Genomic DNA, 26,729 nt, shown 5'->3' on the forward strand with positions numbered 1-26,729 from the left:
GGAAATCAGCTAGCAAAGTTGTATAGTGCAAAACTGAGAAGTTTTCTAGCAGAAAATATGACTGACATGTTTTCACTAATGAATGCTGCATGATCTTTCTATGAATTTTTATGCAGTCTATCATAGGAAAAGTATTTAAAAAAATCACTCAATGGTAAATGGCCTTCTGAAAACCCAGACTGACTAATAGGATTTGTCCTGGAGTTAACTAACCTGTGGTAATATTTTAGAGAACGACCTCATCAGATAATTTTCTTAAATGTCCTATTTTAGCAGGATCCAAAAATCAGCCAGAGTGCCTGTAGATAGGTTTGACTCCAAATTAAATTATTCTAGGCTGCTGAGAATAAACAAACTCAGTATGTTGACCAATGACTTACAGTGACATAGCCATGCCACTGTAAGGTGCAATGTATACACAGCCTTAATCTTTAGACATTCAGAATCTACAGTAATGGCTAAGGTATAAATACCTATGCAGATTAGACAGGTAGTTAACCAGAGGGGTTGCCAGTGAGCAAAGAAAAATTGTTCTGTATCCCCAGGGCTAAGTGTTTCTCTTCTCTCCCCCTCCCCGAAGCCTTGGAAGGTTAAAACTGGGATTCTTGCATACCCCTGAGGAACTGAACCAGCATCCTGTGAAGGTAGACCAAACTGGGTTTCGCTTTTAGATCATAAATGTGTTAAACTTTTAATGAGAGAGGATGAGGGGGCAGGTATAAAAAGACAAACAGAGCTACAATATACATAATAAATATCATATATGCACAGATATCGAATACATGATGGTTAAAGATGGCCTTGAAGATAAGACACTTCAGTAAGACTCCTGAGATCTAGCTTCAGCTACTATCTTTGCACTCCAGACTTCTTGTGAGGCTTTGGACAACTTACAATATTTCAGTACTTCAGTTCCCCACTATGAAATAAATGCTTCCCTACCACACAAGAATGTTCTGAGGAGAAAGTCATTCATTAGTGTTTGAGATGCTTATGTACTTGGTAATGGGAACAATATAAATAGGTAGCTAAATGGATGCATTGATATGATTTTTTAAATATATTCCAATTTTTAATCAGTTCATATGCATGCTTTGTATTTTTTATTCCTGAGTATTTCAGAGATTGGGCATGTATTACAGCAGTCACTATAGCAACCGCAGTTTTAATACATTTCTAGATAAGTCACGTAAAATGTGTTAACTCCTACATTCTCATTTTCACAACAGTTTTAAAGAATAATGACCTTTTTTCATATGATCTTGTGTCACTGTGAAGCCGGTACAGCCTCCTCTTTGGATACCGTAGATGAGGAATTGAGCTCTAATGTATCACAAGACCATGTGCTTCAAAGTGTAAATATATATATTTTTACCCATATTAGTCATCATGGAAATAAGGAAATCATCATCCTTAATCATCAAATAAGGAATCTTTGACTTAAGTGTGAGCCTATTACATTTGTACTATATTAGCTCTCACACTGCAACAATACAGTTTGCAAGGTAGTAGATTTAAGTTTCATTCACTAGCTTATTATATACTATGTACATATGGTTCTGTACACTCCAGAAAGACATCTTAAAATTAATATTGTGCATGAGAATGGTTGCTATACGCACACACCTCTGGAAAAAAACAAAACAAATCTGCTGCATGAAAAAAGCCGTAATAATCAAATGAAAATGCCCTGAAAACATACACTGGATGTTTTTCTAGCCAAAAGAAATTTTATCTGAACTTTGAAGTTTTCTATTGTGTCATACAGCAGGCAAAGCTCAAATGTGTGTTCAACTGAGTAACGTAAGTGTACATGGGACAAACTGAGGCCTTTGCACTCTGTGGCACTGCAGTAACAAACAACGGGGAACCTACAAGGGGTCAAATTCTACATGAGAGAGAACACATGGAACAGGAAGAAGCAGTATAGGGAAAAGAACTTGGAGGAGAACAGTGTGGAGACAAAGAGGAAGATATATTAGTGCAATATGTGGAATGGAACAGACAACAGGAGAATCTGAAAAAATACCCAGGAAAGAGAAAACAATCATGAAGAAACAAAGGGAAGTGAGACCCCCAAAAAAAGTCAGGTAACTGAGCCTTGGTGTCCACCTAAAGCTTATATAATGGTATTGCTATGTCAATCAGGAGTGTGAAAAAATTATACTCTTGACCAACATAGCTATGCCAACACATCAGACTGAAATATTGTGTTTCAATAAAATTGAGTAGTTTTCTTTTCACTTTGATTTTTTTTAAATTGATTTAATAAAAAAAATTGAAACAGTTATTTTGTAACAACAACAAAAATCAAAATGTTCCCTTTCCTAGATTGTCAAAATGGAATGCTCCAACCTTTATTGAATTTTTTTTAAATTCTTAAATAAAATGTCATCAAAATGGACACATTCCCATAGACTGCATCAATTCTGATAAAACAGCAATTTGCATCAGAAAAATATTCATCAGAAAATGTTTGACTCACTCTACATTACAATTCCTACATCAAGTAAGGTAGGCATCAGGTGTCTTAAAGTTTACAGTTGGTGCCATGAGCCTTATTTTATTTGTAATAACTGTTCTAAGAAGTTACTTCTCACAGGGTACGTCTACATTGCATGCTTATTTCAAAATAAGGTACTCTAAATTTTTTTAAATACCTGTAGCTTATTTCTAAATAGTGCATCCTCACTCAAAAATTGCAATGAAATAGCACTTAGCTATTTCAAAATAGCGCGTCCACATTGATTGGACACTGAATCGTATTTAAGGCCACCTGGAAACACTTCAGGCAGGGCATCAAGACATGGTTACTTCCTGCAGCTGCTGCCTGAGGCTATCTTAGACTCATGCTTAAAGGGACACCCCACCCCACCCCACCCCACCCTATCCTATCCTACCCTGCCATACAACCATTTCTCAGGTTCTTCTTCTGCTTGTCTACCTCTGAGGGAAAGCTAAGCATATTCACTATGTGCTTTGATTGCCTTGTTGGACACCACAGCACTCCCAGCTATGGAGACAGAGCTGTCTCTGGGCACACAACGGCCTCTGTCTGTGGTGCTGCAGTTTCTATAGCAGTTTCGGCAGGCTGCCCCCAGCTGATTGAGGAGACCCTCACTATCCGGCTGGGAGTGCAGCTCTTCCAGCTGTACCCCACCTTGCACCGCCACTTCTGGCAGGTGGATAATAGTTCCAACTGGTGGGACCAGCTTGTTATGGAGTGATGGGACGACCAGCAATGGCTCCAGAATTTCTGCATAAAGAAGACTATCTTTCTGGAGCTGTGTGCCTGGCTCGCTCCTGCCCTTACTTGACAGGACACCCATTTGAGACCTGCCATCCCCCTGGAGAAATGGGTCGCTATCTCTATTTGGAAGCTCGCCACGCCGGACAGTTACCAATCTATCGGGAACCAATTTGGCATGGGGAAGTTGACCATTGGTGCCCCCATCATGCAGGTATGGTGCTCTCAGGCTAAAGTCCCTGGAGGGTTGGGGGTAAAGTGCTGGAATGGGGAACTTCAAGGGGGACTTGGAGATGGGGTAGTGTGGGGGGGGAAAGCACCCTTCTCCAGGCAGTTCTCCAGCCCATCCTCATACAGCCCTAGCGGGGGATGGGCTACATAGTGGTTTGCTCCTGGGAGAAGTATGGGGAGGGGAAGGCTCTGGCACCATTGCGATTCGCTGTTTGTCTCCCACAGGTGGTGAGGGTCATTCACCTCAGCGACGTGGACCCCATTGTCACCAGCTTTCTGCCATGGGCTTCCCCAACTGCGGGGGGACTATTGATGATACCCATATCTTCATCTGGGCCCCTGACCACCAGACATCTGTCTACACAAACTGCAAGGGTTACTTCTCAATGGTCCTGCAGGCCCTTGTCAACCACCGCAGCCAGTTCAGCGACATCGTTGGGTGTTCGGCGAAGGCGTACGACATCTGCATGTTCCACAATTCCAGCCTGTTCCAGAAGATGGAGGCTGGCACTTCCTTCCCTGAGCACACCATCAGGGTTGGGGACTTGGACATGCCACTGTGCATCATGGGGAACGTGGCCTAACCTCTCACGCCGTGGCTCACACCAGCCACCTTGACCCCAGCAAAGAACACTTTAATGCCAGGCTCAGCAGTGCCCACATGATAGTGGAGGGTGCCTTCAGGTATCTCAAGGCCTATTTCCGATCCCTCCTCACCCCGCTGGATGTAGGGGAGTGGAACATCTCCCAGGTGGTGGTCGCCTGATGCGTGCTCCACATCCTGCTTGAGAGGAAGGGGGAGGCGTTTCTCCTGTGTGGGGGGCAGAGGCCAGGTAGGCAGGGCCTTTAAACAGCTGTACACAGCTGCTATCAAGCAGGCCTATCAAGTGGGGGTGTGCATCCAGAAGGCCCTGAAGGAGAATTTCTCACAAGGACCCCAGTGACACTCTCCCCGGGGCCTCCCCACTAGGAGCCTGTGCCTTGCCCCTCTGCCTTTCTTCCAACACCCCGCACTTCCCCCCTTCATCCCCTCCATTGCAGAGACAATAAAACAAATTCATTGTTTTTGGAAAAAAAAGAACTCTTTGGTTATTTATTTGGGGCAGAAGTAATTGGGGCGGGACCAGGGAAAGAATGTGGGAGAAGGGAGGAGACTAGGGGGGAGAGGGAGGGGATATGAGCAGGGCTTGACAATCTACTCGCCCATGGTGAGTAGATTACAACCTGGAAGAGCCGGGTTCGGGCAATCTGCGCAGATCGCTTGACAACGTGGCTGGCGAGCAGGGCTCGCTGCGGCTCAGCGAGCCCTGGGTATGAGAACTGTGGAGCAGGGAGGTGGGAGCTAGAAGTGGGAAAAGGGGAGAGGATGAGGCTCAGGGTTGGGGCTGGGATTGGTGCCTGGCTTGGATAGTTCAACCGCCTCGTGTGTGGGGACTGTGGGGACCTCGGGGGGAGGGGAGACTAGGGGGAGAAGGAGGGTGAGCTGGAGCAGGGTCAGCCATGGGAAGAGGGGCAGGGACTGCAGCTGGAGCAGGAGCAGCAGCAGCAGCAGAAGCAGGAGCTGGCTCTGGGTGGCTGAGAAGGGACCGCACAGTTGCATACATGGTGTGGCCCTGCTGCAGCAACTCCCTCCAGGTTTCTCTCTGCAACTGCATGTCCTCCCGTAGCCTCTGGTCCATCATCTCATGCAGGGCCCAGAGCACAGAGATGTGCTTCTGCAGCAAATCCTCCTGCGTTCTCCAGCACCTGTGGCTGCCTCGGGTGGTGTCACCCAGCCCCCTGAAATAGCTCATTAACCAGTAAGCCAACCATTTACATCCCTAATGAAAGGGCATACAGACAGGTTTTGAAACTTATTTTTAAAAGTGACATCAGTTATAGAGCACATAATGGTCTCTGGCGCTAGTAATAGAAAAACAACAAATAGTCCTGTAGCACCTTAGGGACTAATCATGAGCTTTTGTGGGCACAACCCACTCCATCTGAAGAAGTGGGTTGTGCCCACAAAAGCTCATGATACCATCTACATTTTTTGTTAGTTTCTAATGTGCTGCAAGACTATTTGTTGTTTAAGTTTTTCCAGTTACAGACTAACATGGCTACCGCTCTGAAATATAGTGACTAGAATTGTTTATGTGCTACTAGAAGACTTACCCAGCATTGGCAAAGGCAGGGGTGGACCACCCACCGGCTACGTCTAGACTGGCATGAATTTCCGAAAATGCTTTTAACGGAAGACTTTTCCATTAAAAGTATTTTCGGAAAAGCACGTCTAGATTGGCAGGATGCTTTTCCGGAAAAGCGTCCATGGCCAATCTAGATGTGGTTTTCCGCAAAAAAGCCCTGATCGCCATTTTCGCGATCGGGGCTTTTTTGCGTAAAACAGTACTATGCTGTCTACACTGGCCCTTTTGGGCAAAAGTCTTTCAGAAAAAGACTTTTGCCCAAAAGGGCGCAACATAGTTTTTTCCGGAAAATCACTGACGATCTTACATGAGATCATCAGTGCTTTTCCAGAAATTCAAACGGCCAGTGTAGACAGCTGGCAAGTTCTTCCGCAAAATCAGATGATTTTGCGGAAAAACTTGCCCGTCTTGACACAGCCACCCTGTCTACTGGCTTCTTCTCAGTGCTGGCTGGAGAGGGAGGAATAAAAGGTGGTGTGTATCAATACCTTAATGGAAAGAAAATATCAAGTACTGTACTAAAGAACTCTATAATCTAACAGTGCAAGACACAGTTAGAATCAATGGCTGGCAGCTGAAGTGAGACAAATTCATATTAGAAATAAGGAACAATTTTTAGCAGCAGGGGTGATTAACCAATGGAACAAACTACCAAGGCAGGTGATGGATTCTGTCTCTCTTGAGGTCTTCTGATCAAGGATGGATGCCTTTCTGGAAGATATGCTTTAGCCAAACTCAAGTTATGTAGCTCCATACAGGGACAACTCAGTGAAATGTGATGATCTGTGATACACAGGAGGTTAGATTAAATTATCTCCTGACCCCATCTAGCCTTAATATCTATGCACCAATGACCCTCAAAATCCAAAAGCAACTATTCTTTTAATTGATCTAGAGGAAAACTCCTTCGCTTTCAGTAATAAGTTAGCATTTCTATTCTCTTTTTTGAAGCAAGACTCTCTCAAGTAGATAGTCTCTTCAATGTTATCATTCTACTTATATACAGAATGAAACTTCATAAACAGCTTTTCCTGTACATGGTAGTTTTCCTATGTTTATTAGAGAAACACGGTGGGTGAGGTAATATCTTTTATTGGACAAACTTCTGTTGGTGAAAGAGATAAAATTGTTTTATCTACATATCAGATTTAGTTCTGCAAGTCCACAGAGAGTTGGAAGTTCTTAGTTTACAAGCACTGCTCCAAATGCTTAATAATCCTTATCTATAGTTTGCTATAAAATTATTTAACACCTAATTGACCATGAGTAGAGTGGTACACTGATAGCAAGGATTCCAACTGGGGACCATGAAAATGGGGGATCTTGTTCAGTGGGATCACTCATTTTCTGATCAGTAGTAGCCCCTTTTTAGTTAGGAGATCAACTCCATGAGATCTTGAGGATCCTGGTGACAACTGGTCTCTGAGGTATCCTTCCCTTCTGTGGCAAAAACTATCCACTCTACCACTTATACCAATAAAACTCATGTTGCTGGGATGGTGGTGGGGAGAGGAATGAACTGTGAGCAACATAAGTTATACCAGCTTTTTCGATTGACAACTGCTACCACTGCTGCTTGGAGTGATTTAATTATGTCAATAAATAAAAATATATGGAGATATACTTATTTCATAGAACTGGAAGGGACCTTGAAAGGTCATCGAGTCCAGTCTCTGCCTTCACAGCAGGACCAAGTACCATCCCTGACAGATTTACCCCAGATTCCTAAATGGTCCCCTCAAGGATTGAGCTCACAACCCTGGGTTTAGCAGGCTTATGCTCAAGCCACTGAGCTATCCCTCTCCTCTTCACTGGAAGACCTCTTTTCTGCTGGTATAGAATGGCTACATGAGCACTCTTATAGCAGTGCAGCTGCATCAGTACAGACGAGCTACAGTAAGTCTCATGTAGACATAGCCCAAGTAACACTACTAATAGCAGCATTTGCTTAGGTTACATGCGTATACTCATCTCAGAGTGGACTTTTGCGCAGAAAAGAGCTGCATAGTTCATGTGATATTGAATCACTGCCTTCCTCCTTTTGGATTCTCTCATACGAGGGGAAGATTTGAAGGAAACTAAATTCATGGAGTTTCCTCAGCAGGTATTCACCACATGCAAGAGAGCATATTTTGCTATTTAATTTTTAGGGTTTGTATTTAACAGTCTTAGCCTATTCTTGAACCTAAATTGCTACAAAGAGCCAGATTACTGTCATGTTAACAACAGTTAATTAATGTCCTCTTTTTTCCCCTCCCTTTCTTTATTTAGGTTTCATCACACTTTGAATGATTTTGACATAATGACAGCTGAGGATTCCACTGCTAGGATGAGTAACGACTCTTCCAACATGTCTACAACCAAAGTTCCTGAGGGTGTAGCTGGTGCACCCAACGAGGCTGCTCTGTTGGCACTCATGGAGCGTACTGGATATACCATGATTCAAGAGAATGGGCAACGCAAGTACGGCGGACCTCCACCTGGCTGGGAGGGGTTGCACCCGCCTCGTGGCTGCGAAGTCTTTGTTGGTAAAATTCCACGTGATGTGTACGAAGATGAGCTAGTGCCTGTGTTTGAGTCTGTAGGACGTATCTATGAAATGCGCTTGATGATGGACTTTGATGGGAAAAACCGTGGCTATGCTTTTGTTATGTACACACACAAACACGAAGCCAAACGTGCTGTGAGAGAACTGAACAACTATGAAATCCGTCCTGGTAGGCTTCTAGGTGTTTGTTGCAGCGTGGATAACTGTAGGCTGTTCATTGGAGGTATACCCAAGATGAAGAAGAGAGAGGAAATACTAGAAGAGATCTCTAAGGTGACAGAGGGTGTACTAGATGTCATTGTGTATGCAAGTGCAGCAGACAAGATGAAAAATAGAGGCTTTGCCTTTGTGGAGTATGAAAGCCATCGAGCGGCCGCCATGGCAAGGAGAAAGCTGATGCCTGGGAGAATCCAACTGTGGGGCCACCAAATTGCTGTTGACTGGGCAGAACCAGAAATAGATGTTGATGAAGATGTAATGGAGACTGTTAAAATCCTATATGTGAGGAATTTAATGATTGAAACCACAGAGGATACAATTAAAAAAATCTTTGGACAGTTTAACCCTGGCTGCGTAGAACGGGTTAAAAAAATACGTGATTATGCCTTTGTGCACTTTACAAGCAGGGAAGATGCAGTGCAGGCCATGAACAACCTCAATGGCACTGAAATTGAAGGCTCATGCCTGGAAGTTACCTTAGCCAAACCAGTAGACAAGGAGCAGTATACTCGTTATCAGAAAGCAGCTAAAGGAGGAGCAACAACAACAACAGAAGTAACTCAGCAACCCAGCTATGTTTACTCTTGCGATCCGTACACACTAGCATATTATGGGTATCCATACAATGCTCTGATCGGTCCCAACCGAGATTACTTTGTGAAAGGTTAGTGAGCACATCTGAACATGATCTAGTTAGCGAGCATTATTGCTAGCTTTGCTTTAAAGGATGGAGAGGGGACCATGAAGTCATCTTAAATAGATTATACCTGACACATTTTAAATTTTTTCTTAACGTACCTTTGCAACACAGTTCATCCTAATTATACTCATCTTACTTTAATGTATTAATACTAATATATTGAGGACATTTTTCTATAGACAATCCCTTTCTAATATATACACAGATGTAAAGTAAGTGAGTGTGTGTACCTGAGCTTTATTTATCAGAACACAGGACTTTGAAAACTTTATCCATAAACTCTCTGCCTCAGTTACAGAATCTGTAAAAAACTGATCATACTTGTAAACTCCTTTTTGAAAAGCTTGGAGATCTGTGGATGAAAGATGCTATAAAAGTTAGACATAGTTCTCTTATATGGAATTGAATTTAGTTATCAAATTTGGCATATTAAAAATTAACCCAAAAATTAATCATCCAGCAAAAATTAAACTCCAACAATTATAACTGACATTTGTAATTACAAGTGATATTGTTCTGTCATTACAAATTGGATGTCTGAATAACCAACGAACCAACTTGCCTTAAAGATACAGCTATATCACCGGACCAAAAGTACCATAGTGGCATTTGTGAAAGTGCTTATATAAATTTAGGCAATACTTTTGGAAAATTTAGTATAAAATTTTTTAACAAACTCCAGAAAATACCAAAAGTCTGAACTGTATTAGTAAAATCTAGTCATGCAAGGAATAGTACTACAAACAGCAGAACGTGCATTGTCTGATTATGCAGTTCTTGACCCAAGCAAGATTCCCTTTGCTTTCAAGAACGTAGTCATTCAAATTAAGATACTCTGACTTCAGCAACCATATTACTATACAAATGCCCATGTGTGGGGTGTTAAGCTTTCCCCCATTCTGTTACTGTATGTTATTCATTCTCATTTTTGTTATGTTGTTATTATAAGCAGGCAGCATAAGAGGCAGAGGGCGAGGTGCAGCTGGCAACAGAGCCCCTGGTCCCAGAGGCTCTTATCTGGGGGGATATTCTGCAGGCCGTGGAATATATAGCAGATACCACGAAGGGAAAGGAAAACAGCAAGAAAAAGGATTTGAGCTTGTATCCAATTTGGAGCTGTCTGCTGTCAATCCAGTTGCCATTAAACCCGGTGCAGGTTAGTATAATGGACAAACCTGTTGGGAGGTGGCTGGGGAAAATAAAGAGGCTGTTCTTTGAACCGGGCTTGAACTTTTTAGATGCAGATTGGTTTGGGTAAATTAACAGCCTCACTCAACCAGCTGTGACCAGTAACTCCAGATTCTTCCTGCTGAGTTTGGCCAACCATTCTATTCAAATCTGGCACTCACCATCCTCTCTAGAAATGTGAGGGTTGAAATGCATTCTCCAGCACCACTCGCTGAAGGTTACTAGCTATAATCACTTGTGTGGGCTCCACAGGCCAAGGGAACAAGATATTCCCAAACCTAGTTATCCTCCTGCAACCTTCAAATTAGGATTATGGTAGAGCAGGAAGGAGGTGACTTGATCACAGTGTTCAAGTAATTTCTGGCTGGCAGATAGCCCCTTATGTGCTGTTACTAGCCAGCAATCTTTTGCCTTGAGGCTATTCTAGGTTACTCTGGGACAAGTGGAGAATGAGCCTGAGGACCAGCAACTAGTTCCTTTCCACAACCCCCTTAGCAAAAGCCTGTTTGCAATTAAGAATCTAGCCCTTTGTGTTTACTGGAGAATATGATAGTGGCTAGAATAAAGTTGTTAAGGTCTCTAAACCATATTTGAATAGACTTCTGTTTGGAATAAATAGTATGAAGTAGAATCTACTTCAGGTGATTAGGGTAAGCCACTGAAAAAAAGTGATCATGCCCTCTCTCTACAGTGTAATCATAATTGTAACAGACATACTACTAATAAAACACCACTGATGTTTCAGTAAAGATGCACTTGATTGTAATTGTAACATTATAAAATACTCTAATAACAATCAATTACAAATAAGTGGAAATCACTTTTAAGATAAGCACTTATCTTAAATACAATTTTAAAAAATCAACACTCCTAAAGGAAGATCTCAACATGCCATCTTAATAGTTTAATGATGTAGTTTGAGAAAAGAGCTTAGTTTCTGCATGACAAAAGGTAGATGATTTTCAAAAACAAAGTGTGTTTTCAAAGAAAAAAAATGAGCTAATTTAACCTATATCCTCAGACTGCTTGGCCAAGATGTCAGTTCTCAGTGAGAGAGCATTCCCACTCTGAATACATCTTAGGAGTTTCAGGTATTTCTAGAAACTATTTGAAAGGTGATTTTGACATACACACTATATTCTTACCTGGTACATATGTATTTATAGTATCTGTCTAATTTATTAGCACTCCAAAGATAGGCCAGAGGCAGAATCTTGAGTTTATGTATTTTCAAATTAGATCCAAACCTGCCAATAGTACCAGATCCTGTTCTGAATTGGAAAGGGCTTATATCTGATCCCTGTTCACATGTGGCCAGAATCTTATAAAAAAGAGGGGTTCTTGTGAGTTCTTTTAGTCAAAATGATGGAAAACAGAACTGCTGAGCTCTCAAGATTTCTGCCAATTTAGATTCTTGCAAGATTTCAACACCACCAAAACTAAACCTGATCTATTGCTTAAAGCTATTTCAGATCCCAACTCAAACATCACCTCCACAGGTATCTATAAGCTCATTCTTGAAAGATTAATCAATCAAAAGCTGACTGTACATTTTAAAAAACACATGTGATTGCTGGAGATTTTCAGCAGGACAAGTTTGTTTTCTAAGCAACGCAGCCGAATGCCATTCGGAAAGGTATACAAACTCACAGCCATTGCATGTATAACCCTCACCATCCTAGCTCTTTCCCCTTGTTCTTCTATTTATTCCGAATTACCCGCTTTTTGACATAAGAAAGACTTAAGAGGTATTTTAAATTAAATAAATAAGTGGAGATAAAAGTCAAGCAGAAAGATGTGATGAAATACATGCAGTCAAGTCAAGCCAGAAAAATATACCATAGTAAGTAATTATAGTGCACAGAAGGCCAAAGTGACGCCTATAGGCCAACTGCTACCCACAGTTACAAAATACAAATTGCACTCTTCTTTCAATACAGCAGTTATGTCTATGGAAACTTTGGGTCCCAGTATGCAATACTCCCACCTTGATTTCAGAGGCAATAACTGAGATCAAAATGGAGCACTGCATACTCAAACTTATCCTCTCTTTAGGCCTCTAGATGAAGACAATTGTAAGCTGAACAGATTGGTGTAACCTTCAAGTTTCCTGGCAAATTTTCAGTGTAATTCTCTTTAGGATAGAGTGCTGCTTTAAAAGCCCATTGAGGTAAAAGTGTTTGAAAAGTATGCAATACATACAGAACTGTAGTGCTGAGTCCATGAGCACACCTTAAAGTATTTATTGTAATTTATAAATGAACTGAGAAGCACTCCTTAGACCTTTTACGTTGTATATCACAGTGATGAACATGGTGTAAATTGGAGATATAACTCCAATATGTTTTTGTGTCTGTGGTCTATTCTAGTGGCAATCCCTGCTATTGGTGCCCAGTACTCCATGTTTCAGGCAGCTCCCACAGCCAAGATGATGGAAGATGGCAAAATCCATGCAGTGGAACATATGCTTAATCCCATTGCTGTCCAGCAAGATCCAGCTAGTGCGGCGGCAGCGGCAGCAGCAGCAGCAGCAGCTGTTATACCTGCAGTTTCAACCCCTCCACCTTTTCAGGTAAATTCAGTACATAATTCTAGCTAAGATTAGCTTGGTACATTGAAATCCTGGCCTCTTGCCAGGCCACAGTTTTAAGGGGCGATTTTTTAGCTTAATAACTAAACAAACAGCCCTACCTTGACAACTGTCTCACACTACACTAAATCACTTAGCCCCAAACCGGCAAACTAGGAGTAACATTACCTATTGCAGATTAGCTAAATCTCAAAAGGGCATGTGCTTCTTATAAGCATAACAAGCACTTTGGAAACAAGTTGTGAGATTTCAGAAGATGAACAGTGGCAAGGGGAAATATAAATAATACTTTGCACTTCAGTAGCACTTTCTACACAAGAATCTCTGTGTAGAAGATTCTTCTACACAGCATGAGTGAATTTAGTCTCACAACAGGCAATGTTACACACAGACTTGAGGCCCAGTGATTTGCTCTGGGTCACAACAAGGAACAGAACCTAGGAATTTGATATGCCTCTAAGGGCACATCTAGACTATGTTTTTATTTCGAAAGAGGATATGCAAATTCTGTGGGAATTTGCATATTTTCTTCCAATCACATTTTCAAAGAGGATCATTTGAAAGTGAAAGTAGTCTGCAGGCCTTTTTTTGGGGGGGGAACCCCTTTTTTGAAAAACCGCGTAAGCCTCTTTTTTTTTTTTTTTTTAAGGAAGAGCGTGTTTTTGGTTTTGTTTTTTTTAAAAAAGGGGGTCCCCCCCCCAAAAAAAACGCATCCAGACTACTTTCACTTTTGAAAGATCCTCTTTCAAAAATGCGATCGGAAGAAGATATGCAAATTTACACGGAAATAAAAACGTAGTCTAGACGTGCCCCAATAGCTTGATTTGTCTGGGAGAACTAATGCTTCCTGCACCAGCAAGGGCAGTGGCACCATAGTGGGGAATGTACTCTTAGGTGAAAGCAGGTGGTGATACCACTGCTGCCTATAGCAAAAGAAAACAGGTTCAGCTTACCTTTGGAGTATCACATAAGCCCTGCTGGCAAAAAAACTACCTAGGAGATGATTATCTATTCACGTACGAAGTACTAGATACTTTACAGACATCCAAGAAGGGACAATTCCTGCCTGGAGTAAGGAAAAACAGAAATGTGGACAGAATTTAAGGAAACCAGAAAGAAGGCCATTTGTATTAAAGTCAGTTAGATTTATCTTTAAGAGGGATGTAAATATGGATAGAGATCTTGAACCATGCATAAGAGCCATATGGAAGAGGGCACAAAAGTGACTGTGCAGGCAGTTGAAAGTGAGCAGACAAGGCTGGCAACACACATTGCACAGAGGAGTGAGGGACAACAAAAAGTTTGACAAAAGGGGATAGGAAGGAGCAGTATTTCTGAGAGCGGAGACAAGAAATTTAAATGTAATAGTAGCTGAGGAATCAGAGAGATTCAAAGACAGAAGCGACATCCTCCTCATACTCTAGCTCCCTCCATTCATAGTTGGCCCTGCCTATTTTCTGGCCTGTGCTGGTTCCAGAACCCCCTGGAACAGCAGGTGATGCACATGGCTTCTTTGACCTACTTTCCCCCAAGGGAGCCGATGGTCTCACTGGGCCCATGGGCAAGGTGGTGAGGGTGGCTTTGGACTCCTGGAAGGGGCAGGACCTAGGGCAGCAAAGGCAGGGGCAGCCAGGCCTCAGCACCGTCTGGACTGTGCCACGCTGTGGGGGACATCTGAGGCAATTTAAAAGTCCGAAAACTCTGGCTGCTGCCACAGTATTGCCTTGCTCCGGGGCAGTTGCCCCCTTTGCCCCGTTCGCCCCCTCCCCCCCATCCCCATCAGCAGGCCTGCCTTCCCCCTATCACCCATGGCATACTGTCTTCACCCTTACAGGCCATCAATCTTGGCCCTGCCAACAGAATCAAATCCATAATTTCGTAACTCCCACTCCTATGCCTTTTTCAACATTAAAAAACTGAAGTAAATCCTATAATGTGTGAAATAATTATGTTCAGACCAGTAGATTAAATTGCTAGTTGCTGGATGAAGTCTATGAGTTGGAATATTAAATACAGTACCAATTTTTTTGTTCCTAGGGTCGCCCCTTAACTCCAGTGTACACCATGGCGCCAAATATACAGAGAATTCCTGCTGCAGGGATTTATGGTGCAAGTTATGTTCCGTTTGCAGCTCCTGCTGCAACAACAGCAACTATAGCCACACTACAGAAGAATGCAGCAGCAGCTGCAGCAGCAGCAGCTGCTTATGGAGGATATGCCGGCTATATACCTCAGGCATTTCCTACTGCAACAATCCAGGTTCCAATACATGACGTCTACCAGACATACTGAGCCTGTCAAACATTGGGGGGAGGAGGAAGAGGCGGGAAGGGAGGGACAAACACTGAAGGAACACTTTACTATTTATGAAGAAAGAACCTACTGCAAAAGAATATGTTTGGACTCAGTAAACTGAAACAAAATCTGAAAGTGAAGAATGTTATCAAATATTATGTTTGAAATATTTTATATATGTGAAGTTTTCACTAATTTTTTAGGATATTTTTAAAATTTAACAAACCTGTATTCATACATTTCTAAAGACCTATGTGCATTAAGCCCATTGCCTATACAAATTCATATACAGTAATGGGTTGCATAAGGGGTTTTTTGGTTGGGGTGGGGTTTTTTAGCAATTATATTTTCAATATATTTGTGGTATGAAGGTTATTTTTAGTAACTTCTGCACTCCAGAGAATTCTATTTTGTAGTGCCTTTAATAATATATCAACTATATATTAAAAAGCGCATCTGAGCAGCTAGGAAAAGTATAAACAATATATTTTGAAGAATATTTTCAATATTTAAAGAATACATACAATAGATTTGTTTGTTCTTGTTTAAAACAACAAGTATCTTATTTAAAAAGTTATACTGGAAAGTGCAATTTGAAAATGAGCAAGACCTCTGCATTTTGTGCTGGCATTAGTACAGTTTGTTTATCACTATCTAAAATCACAGACAACAAACATCAATATTAAAAAAAACACCTCCTCCTAAAACAAACCTCTTTAAAGCATGATTAAGTTAATCATTTTAGCCAAAAAAAGAGGTTGCTGCATTTTCTATAATATCTGGCTTTTATATTTATTCAAGTTACTTCTAGCTCAGTCTCTGAGCATATGCACAGAGTATCTAATATTTCATGAGAGGTATCTTGACTTAGATCTTCTTCCAGTATAAAACCTAGTCTCTTTTTAAATGCTCCTTATTTTATTCTTTTTAAGTGTTAAGTTGTAGTGACAGAGAATGTATGATGTTTTAGACAGAGCCAAATGTGTTTTTGTCAGCAGGAAGTACTGCATTATTTACCAATAGCTTCATCATGTTTCATGCAAAATTTCTAAGGTACTAGGGGTGTTAGTGATATTATGCTTAATAAAATGGGGCTAGCCTCCTTCTCATTCTCCCTTCACACCTAATTCCATGCACATCAGGGAAGGCAGAGACTAAGACCCCTATGAATTTAAGAAATAGTTTGTAAATATCTTCTAATATACATTTTAAAGTCATTTTATGTTGCTAATTTACATGGTATGTGGTTTGCCACAAAACAAAAAAAAACATTTTATTTCAATGTTATTAAAAAGTGTGTTTTATTAAGAAGTAAATATATTATTGCAGTGTTTTGTGGCCTGTTTAAAGGCTTTTATTTAGTAATGCAGTGAATGTAAAATACAGTAAAATGGCAAATAGCTCACTCACTTTATGAAGTGCATCAGCTTTGCCCAGATAACTCTAATGAGTTATGCAATAGGTTAGTGAATACACAATTTTTATTTCTTTTTTGTTTTAAGAACCAACTGTAGGTCTATTCAATAATGGTATGTTTTATCCACTGACAACAGTTTCAGATCATATTTACCTAAATTAAGTGACCACCTGCTATGTATTTTCTAATCTTAAATTGGGCCACTCTTTTTTACTTAGTAACACGCTATTACATTTAATGCTATTTAACTATTAAAAGAGCTGTGAGGAAGTTAACCATTAAATCAGACTCTGTCCCTAGTGCTCCTTCCCAGGAGAGTTTTATCACATGTTCCAGCCTTTCCAAAAATGAACCTAGACCTTAGCACAAAGGTCCAACTCCATTAGAGTGTTATCCAAGGGCTTGACTGCATGGAATGGGCAGCCTTCAAGCCCAGCTCTCTTGGGGATTGGTGGAGAATAGAAGCCCCAGCCTAGAGGAAGTGGGAAATGGTTCCCACCTCTGCTGCCTTTGGCTAAGTCATCTCACGATGAGCAGTAGCCACAGATAAGAACAAACAAGAGTAAATGCAGCTTCAACTCCTGACTGGATTGCTGCATAAAAACCCATTGAGTCAGCAGATGATGCAATGCAATACAAGTTGATACCCTACTTCACTCCCATCACAGCCCCTCCACCAAAACCTTAGCAAACTCCAGCAGTGGCGAGATGGTGGAAGAGACAATGATGGAACCATCATTCTCTTTTCCCCATTTCTGTGCTCTCCAACAGGGATCTACCCAGATTCAAGTCTCCTCTGCTTGCAGAAGCAAAAGGCATGATCCAGTCCCAGGTCTTTAGGTTAAACAGCAACTAAAGTTCTTACTGTATTTTACATATTTCTGTATAGTATGTGCAACAAAAATAAAGATGGAGATGATATCTTAACATGGCAGACACCAGAATACTTTAAAAATGAATAGCCTTGATGCCTGTGGCTCTTCATTAGCTCAGGGGCTAGCAGCTCCAATGACAAGATCGGGGCCAAAAGTTGGTAGTATAGTTAGGTATCTCTGAGCCTCCCACTTGTGGTCTATCCTTATGCTGGTTTCTCAACCACTTCACATACACTACTGAGGTAAGTTATAACTTGAAATGTGAACATTTTTAGGTTTAAGAACAAACTATACAAAGAAATATATATATATATGTGTGCGCCTTGTTTCAGAAGTGTTAGTATTTTGGGTGTTTTGCTATATCTTTATTCTTTGTATTGTTTAAAACTTTTGAGTTTTAGTTCTTGCTCCATTTATGGTACGTTCCTAGAATGTAGTAAATAAAGCATTCTTTAAAAACAAAGATTGTTATTTCATTTTAAAATTCTGCTTGCCAGGTTTATTCACTGAGAAAAAGCTGTTGCATGTGATGCATTCTCCCCAGTTATTTGCAACAAAAGTGGGGCAAATGGGTGAACTGAGTAGAATCTATAGCTAAAGTACATTGAAACAAGAGGCTTTTGCCAAAGTAGCTAGCATCAGAGAAGGAGGAATGGAGCACATACTGCTTTTAGCAGAGAAAGGGGAGATGTGCTACTCTATTGCTCTCCCTTATTTTAATCTCTGAGCAGAACATATGAACTATGGACCCCAGTTCAACTCCCTCTGTAGGTAATAGGAGTCTTTCCACTGATTTCAATGGGATTTGGATTGGGCCATATAATTTTTTCATCTCTTTGTTAAATACTCTCTCTGGACACAGGTGGAGCTGAGTTGGATAAGTCACTTTAGTTTTACTTGTGGATAAATGAAAATTATCACACAATTTGGTGTGCCGACTGGCAGCCTGGGCAATGAAAGGCGATTTGTAGGAGAACTTTGAAAGTGAAATATATGAACAGACTGGCATAGGGAATCTTACCTATTACATGCATTTACTTATACCTATCTTAGTTCAAGTTTATCTGTCCTTCATTTGTGTGTTCTCTTTTCATTTGCACTAAATTTGTGCACAGACATTTAAAGAAAAAAAAGATAATGATCTTTCATAGAAGTCCCTTCTCTGTATGTCTTCTCAATCGTAAGGGCTATTTCTACACTACGTCTGCGTCTAGACTGGCAAGTTTCTTTAGCTGTCTACACTGGCTGTTTAGCTGTCTAAACTTACCAGCTGTATACACTAGCTGCTTGATTTTGTGCAAAAGTACTGACGTTCTACTGTCCAAAATCAGTGCTTCTTACGCAAATGCTTTGATGTTCCCCTTCGGGCAAAAGCCCTTTTCTGGAAATGTTTTTGCGCAAGAGGGCCAGCGCAGACAGCTAAAAACTGTTTTGCGCAAAAAAGCCCCGATGGCGAAAATGGCAATCGGGTCTTTCTTGCACAAAACCGCATCTAGATTGTCATGGACGCTTTTCCGCAAAAAGTGCTTTTGCGCAAAAGCGTCTGTGCCAATCTAGATGCTCTTTTTCATTAAAAGCATTTGTGGAAAATCATACCAGTCTAGACATAGCCTACGAGTTTTTTTGGCAGGAAATATGCTAATGAGGGACTCATTAGCATGAGTCACGACATCAGTAGCATATTTTCTATCGTTTATTTTTGCTCAAGGGGTTTTTGCGCAAAAAGAAGCAGTGTGGACATTAGGTTTTTTTGCACAAAAATCCCGTTTTGTGCAAGATCCGTATGCCTCTCCAGGATAGGCATAAGGATCTTGCGCAAAACGGAGGCCGGGGTTCCACAAAAACCCCTTGTGCAAAAAGAAACAGCAGAAAATATGCTACTGATGTCGCGACTCATCCTAATGAGCAGGGCTCGACAAACCATGGCAAAATCCACTCGCTAGCCCGCACCATGCATGCGCCAGACCCACACTGCGCATGTGTGCGCTGCCGGTGAATGGGGCAACCGGCAGAAATCTACTCGCCACAAACGAGTAGATACACGGATTTGTCAAGCCGTGCTAATGAGTCCCTCATTAGCATATTTTCTGCCAAAAAAAACTTGTAGTGTAGATGTAGCCATATAGTTTCCTTTTTAAAAATTAATTGTAATGGGTATAAAAGGCTGGCTGGCATGCCTGAGAGAGGCCTAATCTTTCCTCAAAGCAGGCAGTAGCAATACCAAACTTTCCCTATCGTCTTAACCTCCAAATACTTTTCAGTGTCAGATGATAGTTTAGGCTCTGTGCCAATTCAGTCTTTGCCTTATTCCCAAGACTGCCTTTGTAACATGGACACCTGCGTAGGAACTGGACTGAAGCCAACAACTCATTTCCCATAAATTTAAAAAAACCAAAACCCATGGCAACAACTTTTTGTCAGTATCAACCTGAGCCACTATTGAATCAGTTCTACAAATGAATAACCCGAAGGCTTATACCAGGGATTCTCAGCCTTTTTCTTTCTGAGCCCCTCCCCACTATATCCTATACAATTCTATGGCCCACCTGTGCCACTACTGTTTTTCTGTATATTTAATCGATTAAAAATCAGAATCAGCATTTGGATAATAAGGGCAATTGCCCAGGGGCCCTACAAAGCTAATTTTCTTGGGCTTTGGCTTTCTATGCTCTCTGATTAATTTTGGTGAACCCCTGAATCCTGCTCATGGCCCTCCAGGGGGCCCTAGACCCCTGGTTGAGAACTTCTGTTCCACTGAGTCTTTTACTTGCAGAAGGCCCTATAAGGCTTTTCTGTCTCAGTGAAACCAAAGTAGTCTTGCTATCCCACAGTGTTTCAATTCTGCATGTGTCAGAATTCAGGCATGCTCCCTCCTCTACCCCAACAGAATTTACCTACATCTGTTTGGGTTACTGCACAGACTTTTAGATAATCCCTAGCGCATGTGTCTGTGTGCATGCGTGTCACCTGTAGCTAAATTTACTGAAGATACTAAAATTTGAGGAAAAGCACAGAGTGGGGAAACGGAACCAAATTGCAAAGTGACCTAGAGCAAGTAGAGCAATTAGAGCTACAGACAACCGGGAAGAATCAGCCCTGATAAATATGAAGTCTGACATCTAAAGAGAAGGACATCAACAGCATAAATGCATCACAAACAGTTACATCTATCATGTGAAAGCAAATGTTTTTACAAGTCACCCACCACTTATGATGGAATAATAGCTGATAACCTTTGCTTACATACTTTGGTGAGCAGTGCAACATAAGAATAAAAAAATAATCTTGAAAACAACTGTTAGAGGAACCCTCAAGTAGGTTTTTTTAGCCATATCTGTGGTAGGGCTGTGAATGGTAAACTGGTAGGGCCTGGAGCAGCTTCCCACCTGCCATGGGTAAGGGACTGCTCCAGTCCCACGGAGCCCACCGCAGCCAGGAGCTGCTCTGGTCAGCTCCCTTCACACCCGCCCCCCCTTCAATCAGTGAACCAGTTAAACATAATATTTAACCAGTAAACCAATGAAATGGGATTTTACATCCCAAATCTGTGGTAGGAATCTTTTTCTAAAAAATTCCCACTGCTGTTTACACCAGCTCAGCTGCACCTGTATTGGGGCATTAACCACTGCACACCAGCATTAGCAACCCTGCCAAGTCAAGTCTAGACAGTCCACCTGCTCCAGCAGTCATTTTCTGCCAGACAATTAAGCCTGCTCACAGCATGTCTAATCAATATGATGCTGAATCCTGGGTTTCAGAGCCAGAGAGCCATTCACACTGTAGATTAACAGATTATAAATTTAGAAAGGGACATTGTGATCTAGTGTAACCTCCTCCACAATGAAGGCCAAAGAGTTGCCCTGAATTAATTCCTGTTTGAACTAGGGATGTAAAAGGTTACCCAGTCAGCATGCTTACCTGGTAACCAGTTAACTGGAGGGCCAGGCCTGGCCAGAGCAAGCCCCCCACTTGTGACATGGTGGAGCCAGCTAGAGCAAGTCCCTCCCCCCACACACACTCTTAACTGGTTAACTTTTTGATGAGTATTTACATTCCTAGTTTGCATTAGAGCCTATTTTGATTTTAAAATTGCCAATGATAAACAATCTATCCCAATCTTTGGACAATTGTTCCGATAATTAAACTAATTATTAAAAATTACATGCAATTTCTGGTCTGAATTTGTCTAGCGTTTGGATCGTGTTATATTTTTGTCTGTTAAATTTACAAACTCTTTGTTTTTCCCATCCAGGTGTTTATAGAATGTGATCAAGTCATCCCTCAAACTTCTCTTTGTTAAACCAAATAGACGGAAAGTGTGCAATCTATTACTCAATTTAGCATGTTTAACAATATTAATATATTATTTATCAATAACTTGCTTGAATTGGGGACACCAGAACTAGACACAGTACTCAAATACAGAGGTTTAACCTCTCTTAGTCTTAGGATTTCCAGAGTTGCTAACACATCAGAACACACCAAAAATCCAACTGTGGGCTTCCTGGTTTTAGCAGAGGTCCCTGTCCTGTGCCTCTCAGCTCCTGCTGTCTTCAGCTGGAGTTGAGAGTGCAAATCAGTTCTCTCAGGATCAGCTGATCTAACTACTTCAGTGAAAGGATCAGGCAGAATTTTGCTGTGGCTATTCTGAGTGAAATTTAGGAGCTATTGTGATTCTGGAGTGTGCACATTCCATAGGTAAGGTTAATTTTTTATTTCTCCAATTAGTTCACTGACTCCTCCACAATCCAACTTCAGTTAATGTCCTGGCTACATTTATGCTGAAAGATAAAGAAAAGAAACACAAACTCCTGACTTGTGTATGCAAAAGCGAAACTGTGTTAAGACCTACAGTACTGTTATAAAACAAAGCACTCTTCCCAGGGAGATGAATGGTTGTTTCACTGTAAAAAGTGACATTGGGGATCTAATGGAATATTCCCTTCACTTCTTTGCATCAGATCCTTTTTTATTATTAAAATTACAAGCTATCAATTTTAAAGGCACTCTATTTTAAAATACACTCACAAGAGTTTCTTGTTTTTCCAGCTTTCTGGCTTCTTTTTCCAATTTTGTAAGCTCTTAATAAATGATTAACCTATCATAAAATACAAATATGCCTGAGTCATGCTGAGAATATTAACATAAAAAGTGCCACTGAAACAGGTGTTTGTAAGATGACCTTGCTAAATACAGCTTGGTTAAAAAAAAGCCCAAACTATATTGGGTTCATGGTTGCTGAGCAAATTAAAACCTCTGCTAAGTTGATTTTATTTCTTTCTGAATACTTCTATCATGAATAATATTTTTCAAAGTTTTTCTACTAGTTATAAAATGTAATTGATTAATATTTTTCTAACAGTACACACAAAAATATAACCACACTACAACTAACATGAATACAGATTAAATCAGAAAGTCAAACAGAGTAACACCATTTTTTCATTGCAACATGTTGTCTCTATGGTATCATTGCCATAGCTCAAAAAATACACACAAAATATATTAGGCTTTGCACAAAAAGGTATAGCAAAGAGTGTGTTCACTGCTCTGAATCTAAAAGCCAGAAGTCAAGTTTCATGATCTTGTGAATGATTTGTAAAGTATATACTGAATTTCCATTGAGAGTGTTTTCGGAATAAATCCTACCTTGCCATGTGTAATGGTGACCAAGTGAGGACATGGAAAGGTGAAAAATTGACTCATGAGTTTGGCTACAGAGTTTCCACTCCCTATGGGCAGGGTATCTTATCCTGCAGCCCCACACATCCCATATTCTACATAGAAAACCATACTGCTCTTGGGTTTAGGACAGAGGCATCCATGCTGAAGCCCAGTGTCCCACTGGATTTCTGCGGGTCCCCTCACACCAACTAAGCTGTGGGGAAGGGAAGAAAGATGATAGCATTATGGAGCAGAAATGAATGTAAATTAAGGTTGACAAGGCCATGTCTTATACAGAAAAAAAAAACCGTCTTTGGTTTTATAGATGGATGATACCACAAAAAACGGGTGTTCCTTAGATCTGTTCCTCCCTGCTCAGCAAATCTTCCCTCCTCAAAACTAGTAAGCCCACCTGGTGTTAGTTGTGAAATTTAAAGTGACCAGTAGGTGGCACACAGCAATGAGGTAAGATAACGTCTAAATGATAATTTAAACTGTTGCATTCATTCCAACCACTTTCTGCTGGGTTTCTGTAATCTCTACACTATGCACATGTGGAACTCATGTATAGGGACTTCCTAAGCCCTCCCCTCCTTTCAACAGAATTTAAGCCCTGGGATAGGCTGTACCACTCTTTCCACAGCAAAAATCTGAAGATCCTTCATGGAATATTGCAGGTTTGGCTTCTCTCTTTGGATGTGAATGCAGGCTACAAACTAATAATCATTGATCAAGGTCATAAATAAATGAACTATTAACACTTAAATGTTTAAGTTTTTGCCAGTGTTCTAACTGTAGGATTTTTTAAACATACAATGCTTTCTCTGACCCTCCAATGAACTAGCATGGGATTCCATGTCTTCCATCCACAAGGCCAGGACTGAAGTAGCCTGTTATTCTAGAACATGAAGAACAGAAGGACCAGTCCTTCAGTTCCTACTGAGGCAAAAATTCCATTGTCTTTAATCAAGAAGCACAAAATTTTAAAGACTAATAAGATGGTTTATTAGGTGATGAGCTTTTGTGGGCCAGACCCACTTCCTCAGATCAAACGGTGGAAGAAAATTGTCACAGCCATATATACCAAAGGATACAATCCAAAAAATGGACACATATGAAAAGGACAAATCAAATTTCAGAACAGAAGGGGGATGAGGAGGGGAGGTAAATGTTTGTGAGCTAATGATATTAGAGGTGATAATTGGGGAAGCTGTCTTTGTAGTGTGAATATGTGGACAAAGCTGGTAACCACCTAACCTCAAGATGATTCTTACCAACAACCACAGGACATACCACACTAATACCAACCCTGGAACCTTCCCTCGCAACAAACCCCATTGCCAACTTTGTCCACATATTCACTCTGCTGATACCATTATTGGACCTAACCAATTGAGTTATAAGATCAAGAACACATATTCCTGCTCATCCAGAAATATAATTTATGCTATCATGTGCCAAAAGTGTCCGTCTGCTATGTACATTGGACAAACGTCTCAGACACTTCGCCAAAGAATCAATGCCCACAAAACAGATATTAGACAGGATCACAAAGAAAAAAACAGTTTCTCGCCATTTCAACCAGAAAGGGCATTGTCTCGATGACTTGATTACCTGCATCCTGCTTCAAAGACCTTTTAACACCAGACTTGAAAGAGAATCCTCTGAACTGTCATCCATGCTTAAATTCGACAATTTACGCCTAGGTCTAAACAAAGACATTAATTATCTTACCCATTACAAAGATAGCTTCCCCAATTATCACCTCTAATATCATTAGCTCACAGACATTTACCTCCTCATCCCCCTTCTGTTCTGAAATTTGATTTGTCCTTTTCTTATGTGTCCATTTTTTTGATTGTATCCTTTGGTATATATGGTAGTGGAAGAAAATTGGCACAGTTTGATCTGAGGAAGTGGGTCTGGCCCACGAAAGCTCATCACCTAATAAACCATCTTGTTAGTCTTTTAAGTGCTACACAGTCCGGTTTTCTGTTTCAGCTATACCAGACTAACATGGCTACATTTCTATCAAGATTTTAAAGATAAGCAGACAATTCCTAAGGCTTTATCAAGAATCTTCCATGAAGTGAAAAGTGATGGAAGAATTCTTCAAATGTATACAAAGCAGTGATATTTTAACAAAGGGCTCCATCATAAAAATGCCTGCCTAGATCATCAGTACATGACATTTCCTGTATACCGTGCTCTCCCCACAATACAAAAATATTAACTTCATCCTTCTCCAAGAAGCCCTCAAGCCACCACATTTCCTCTCTCCACAACTAATGGAGTTGTCTCTAATTAGCTCCTCCTCTGTGGTAGTTAGTCATGAGAACAGCTAGGTGTCCTGTAGGTGCCCTGGTAACAGACAGGCCCAAGTTAACCAGTGTGTACTCACATACTTTCACAAGTCCTCATTTTGTAGTGGGCAACCTTGATCACCGAGAGGAAAAACAGAAAGAAAACTGAGAGGTGTTCCAACCCATGCACTAGATTGCAACATTACTCACTTAAAGTTAGCCTAGTCACCCCTCTATCTCATGACAAAGAGGCCTGGCCAAATCTGAGCATGTGGAGCTGTATGAATTTAGAGTGGATGATGAGAACAAAGATAGGTAGGTGACTGGGAGAGGGTGAACAAGATATATGTCTAGGCTGCTGAGATGTGGGGGAGTATTGGGATAAGTGGGGTGGGAGTGATGGGCTATATGGGGATAAGGAGAAGGGCATTCTGGGGTCTGTGTAGAGTGGGACATGTATGGAGCAGGGCCACTTTAAGAAAGGTTAAGGGGTCTCAAAATTCTTTAACCTGCTGGTGCCGGGGGAGTTTTCCAGAGGTCTCTGGCAGTGGAGTGGCTAGTCATGTGGAAAACCGATCCCTTACAATGACTGGTTATAGAAGATGTACCTTTGCATTCCTATCCCTCACTACTGGAGCTCTCCTTGCGTGCTCCTGTGGAAAGCTAGTCTTACCTAGCAGTGATGAGGCAAGCTGGGGTCCAGGCTTCCTCAGAGTACCTTCTCTTCAAACGCAGGCTGGTATGTGAAGCCTTGCAGGAATCTGTGATGAGAGTAATGAGCAACAGCTGTGGAGGGAACTCCCATTAAGCACAGCACAGGTCTGGGCCTGCCTCCTTGTTTCTCTTCTCTTGTGCCCAGCTGGAGCAGCCAATGTGGTGTACTAGTGGAAACAGGGATTACAAGGTTCAGCCTCTGTGTGCTCCTAGCAGGAATTGTGGGAGTTATGCAGGACTGGTGATTTCCTTGCAGCATCTGCTGTGCCTGTGCCCACTGGTCCTTCAATGGCTGCCAAATCAGATTAGTGACAGCCTCATAGGAGACTGAAAACATTGAGTTGGTCTTAGCCGAGCCTATGATATTTCACTTGTTTTTCAAATGTTTTCATGTAATTATTAAGGAAGAGGATAGGATAGAACTAATCTTTGTCCCACCTCTTAAATGAGATCCCTTCAGAAAGAGAAGTAACTATTCTCTGGATACTGATGGAGAGAAATAAACTAAGCTACTTTAGTGTTGTACTGTCTATTTGATTTGGCTAGATGTTG

The 26,729-nt window shown here is 41.2% G+C and overlaps 1 protein-coding gene and 1 long non-coding RNA gene across 10 annotated transcripts in view; both read left to right on the plus strand.

Moving 5' to 3' along the window:
* Window positions 1–17,959, plus strand: part of RBM47 (RNA binding motif protein 47) — a 103,022-nt gene extending 85,063 nt beyond the window's left edge. For 6 of the 9 annotated variants that reach the window (XM_075930541.1, XM_006129493.4, XM_075930543.1 and 3 more), the window contains 4 exons: window positions 7,936–9,095; window positions 10,081–10,287; window positions 12,689–12,891; window positions 14,947–17,959. In XM_075930541.1, the coding sequence (XP_075786656.1) occupies window positions 7,936–9,095; window positions 10,081–10,287; window positions 12,689–12,891; window positions 14,947–15,201 (1,825 nt within the window). In that variant the 3' untranslated portion in view covers window positions 15,202–17,959. Of the gene's footprint in view, window positions 1–1,797; window positions 2,091–7,935; window positions 9,096–10,080; window positions 10,288–12,688; window positions 12,892–14,946 lie in introns of those variants that run through there. The other 3 variants (XM_075930539.1, XM_075930538.1, XM_075930547.1) reach the window with 3 other exon arrangements.
* Window positions 2,522–4,559, plus strand: LOC142829656 (uncharacterized). Its single transcript, XR_012904315.1, has 2 exons — window positions 2,522–3,461; window positions 3,704–4,559. It is a non-coding gene; the product is annotated as an uncharacterized LOC142829656 (long non-coding RNA).
* Window positions 17,960–26,729: the final 8,770 nt, after the last annotated feature.

The sequence above is a fragment of the Pelodiscus sinensis genome, chromosome 5 (genome assembly GCF_049634645.1).
Source record: "Pelodiscus sinensis isolate JC-2024 chromosome 5, ASM4963464v1, whole genome shotgun sequence".
Classification (NCBI taxonomy): domain Eukaryota; kingdom Metazoa; phylum Chordata; order Testudines; family Trionychidae; genus Pelodiscus; species Pelodiscus sinensis.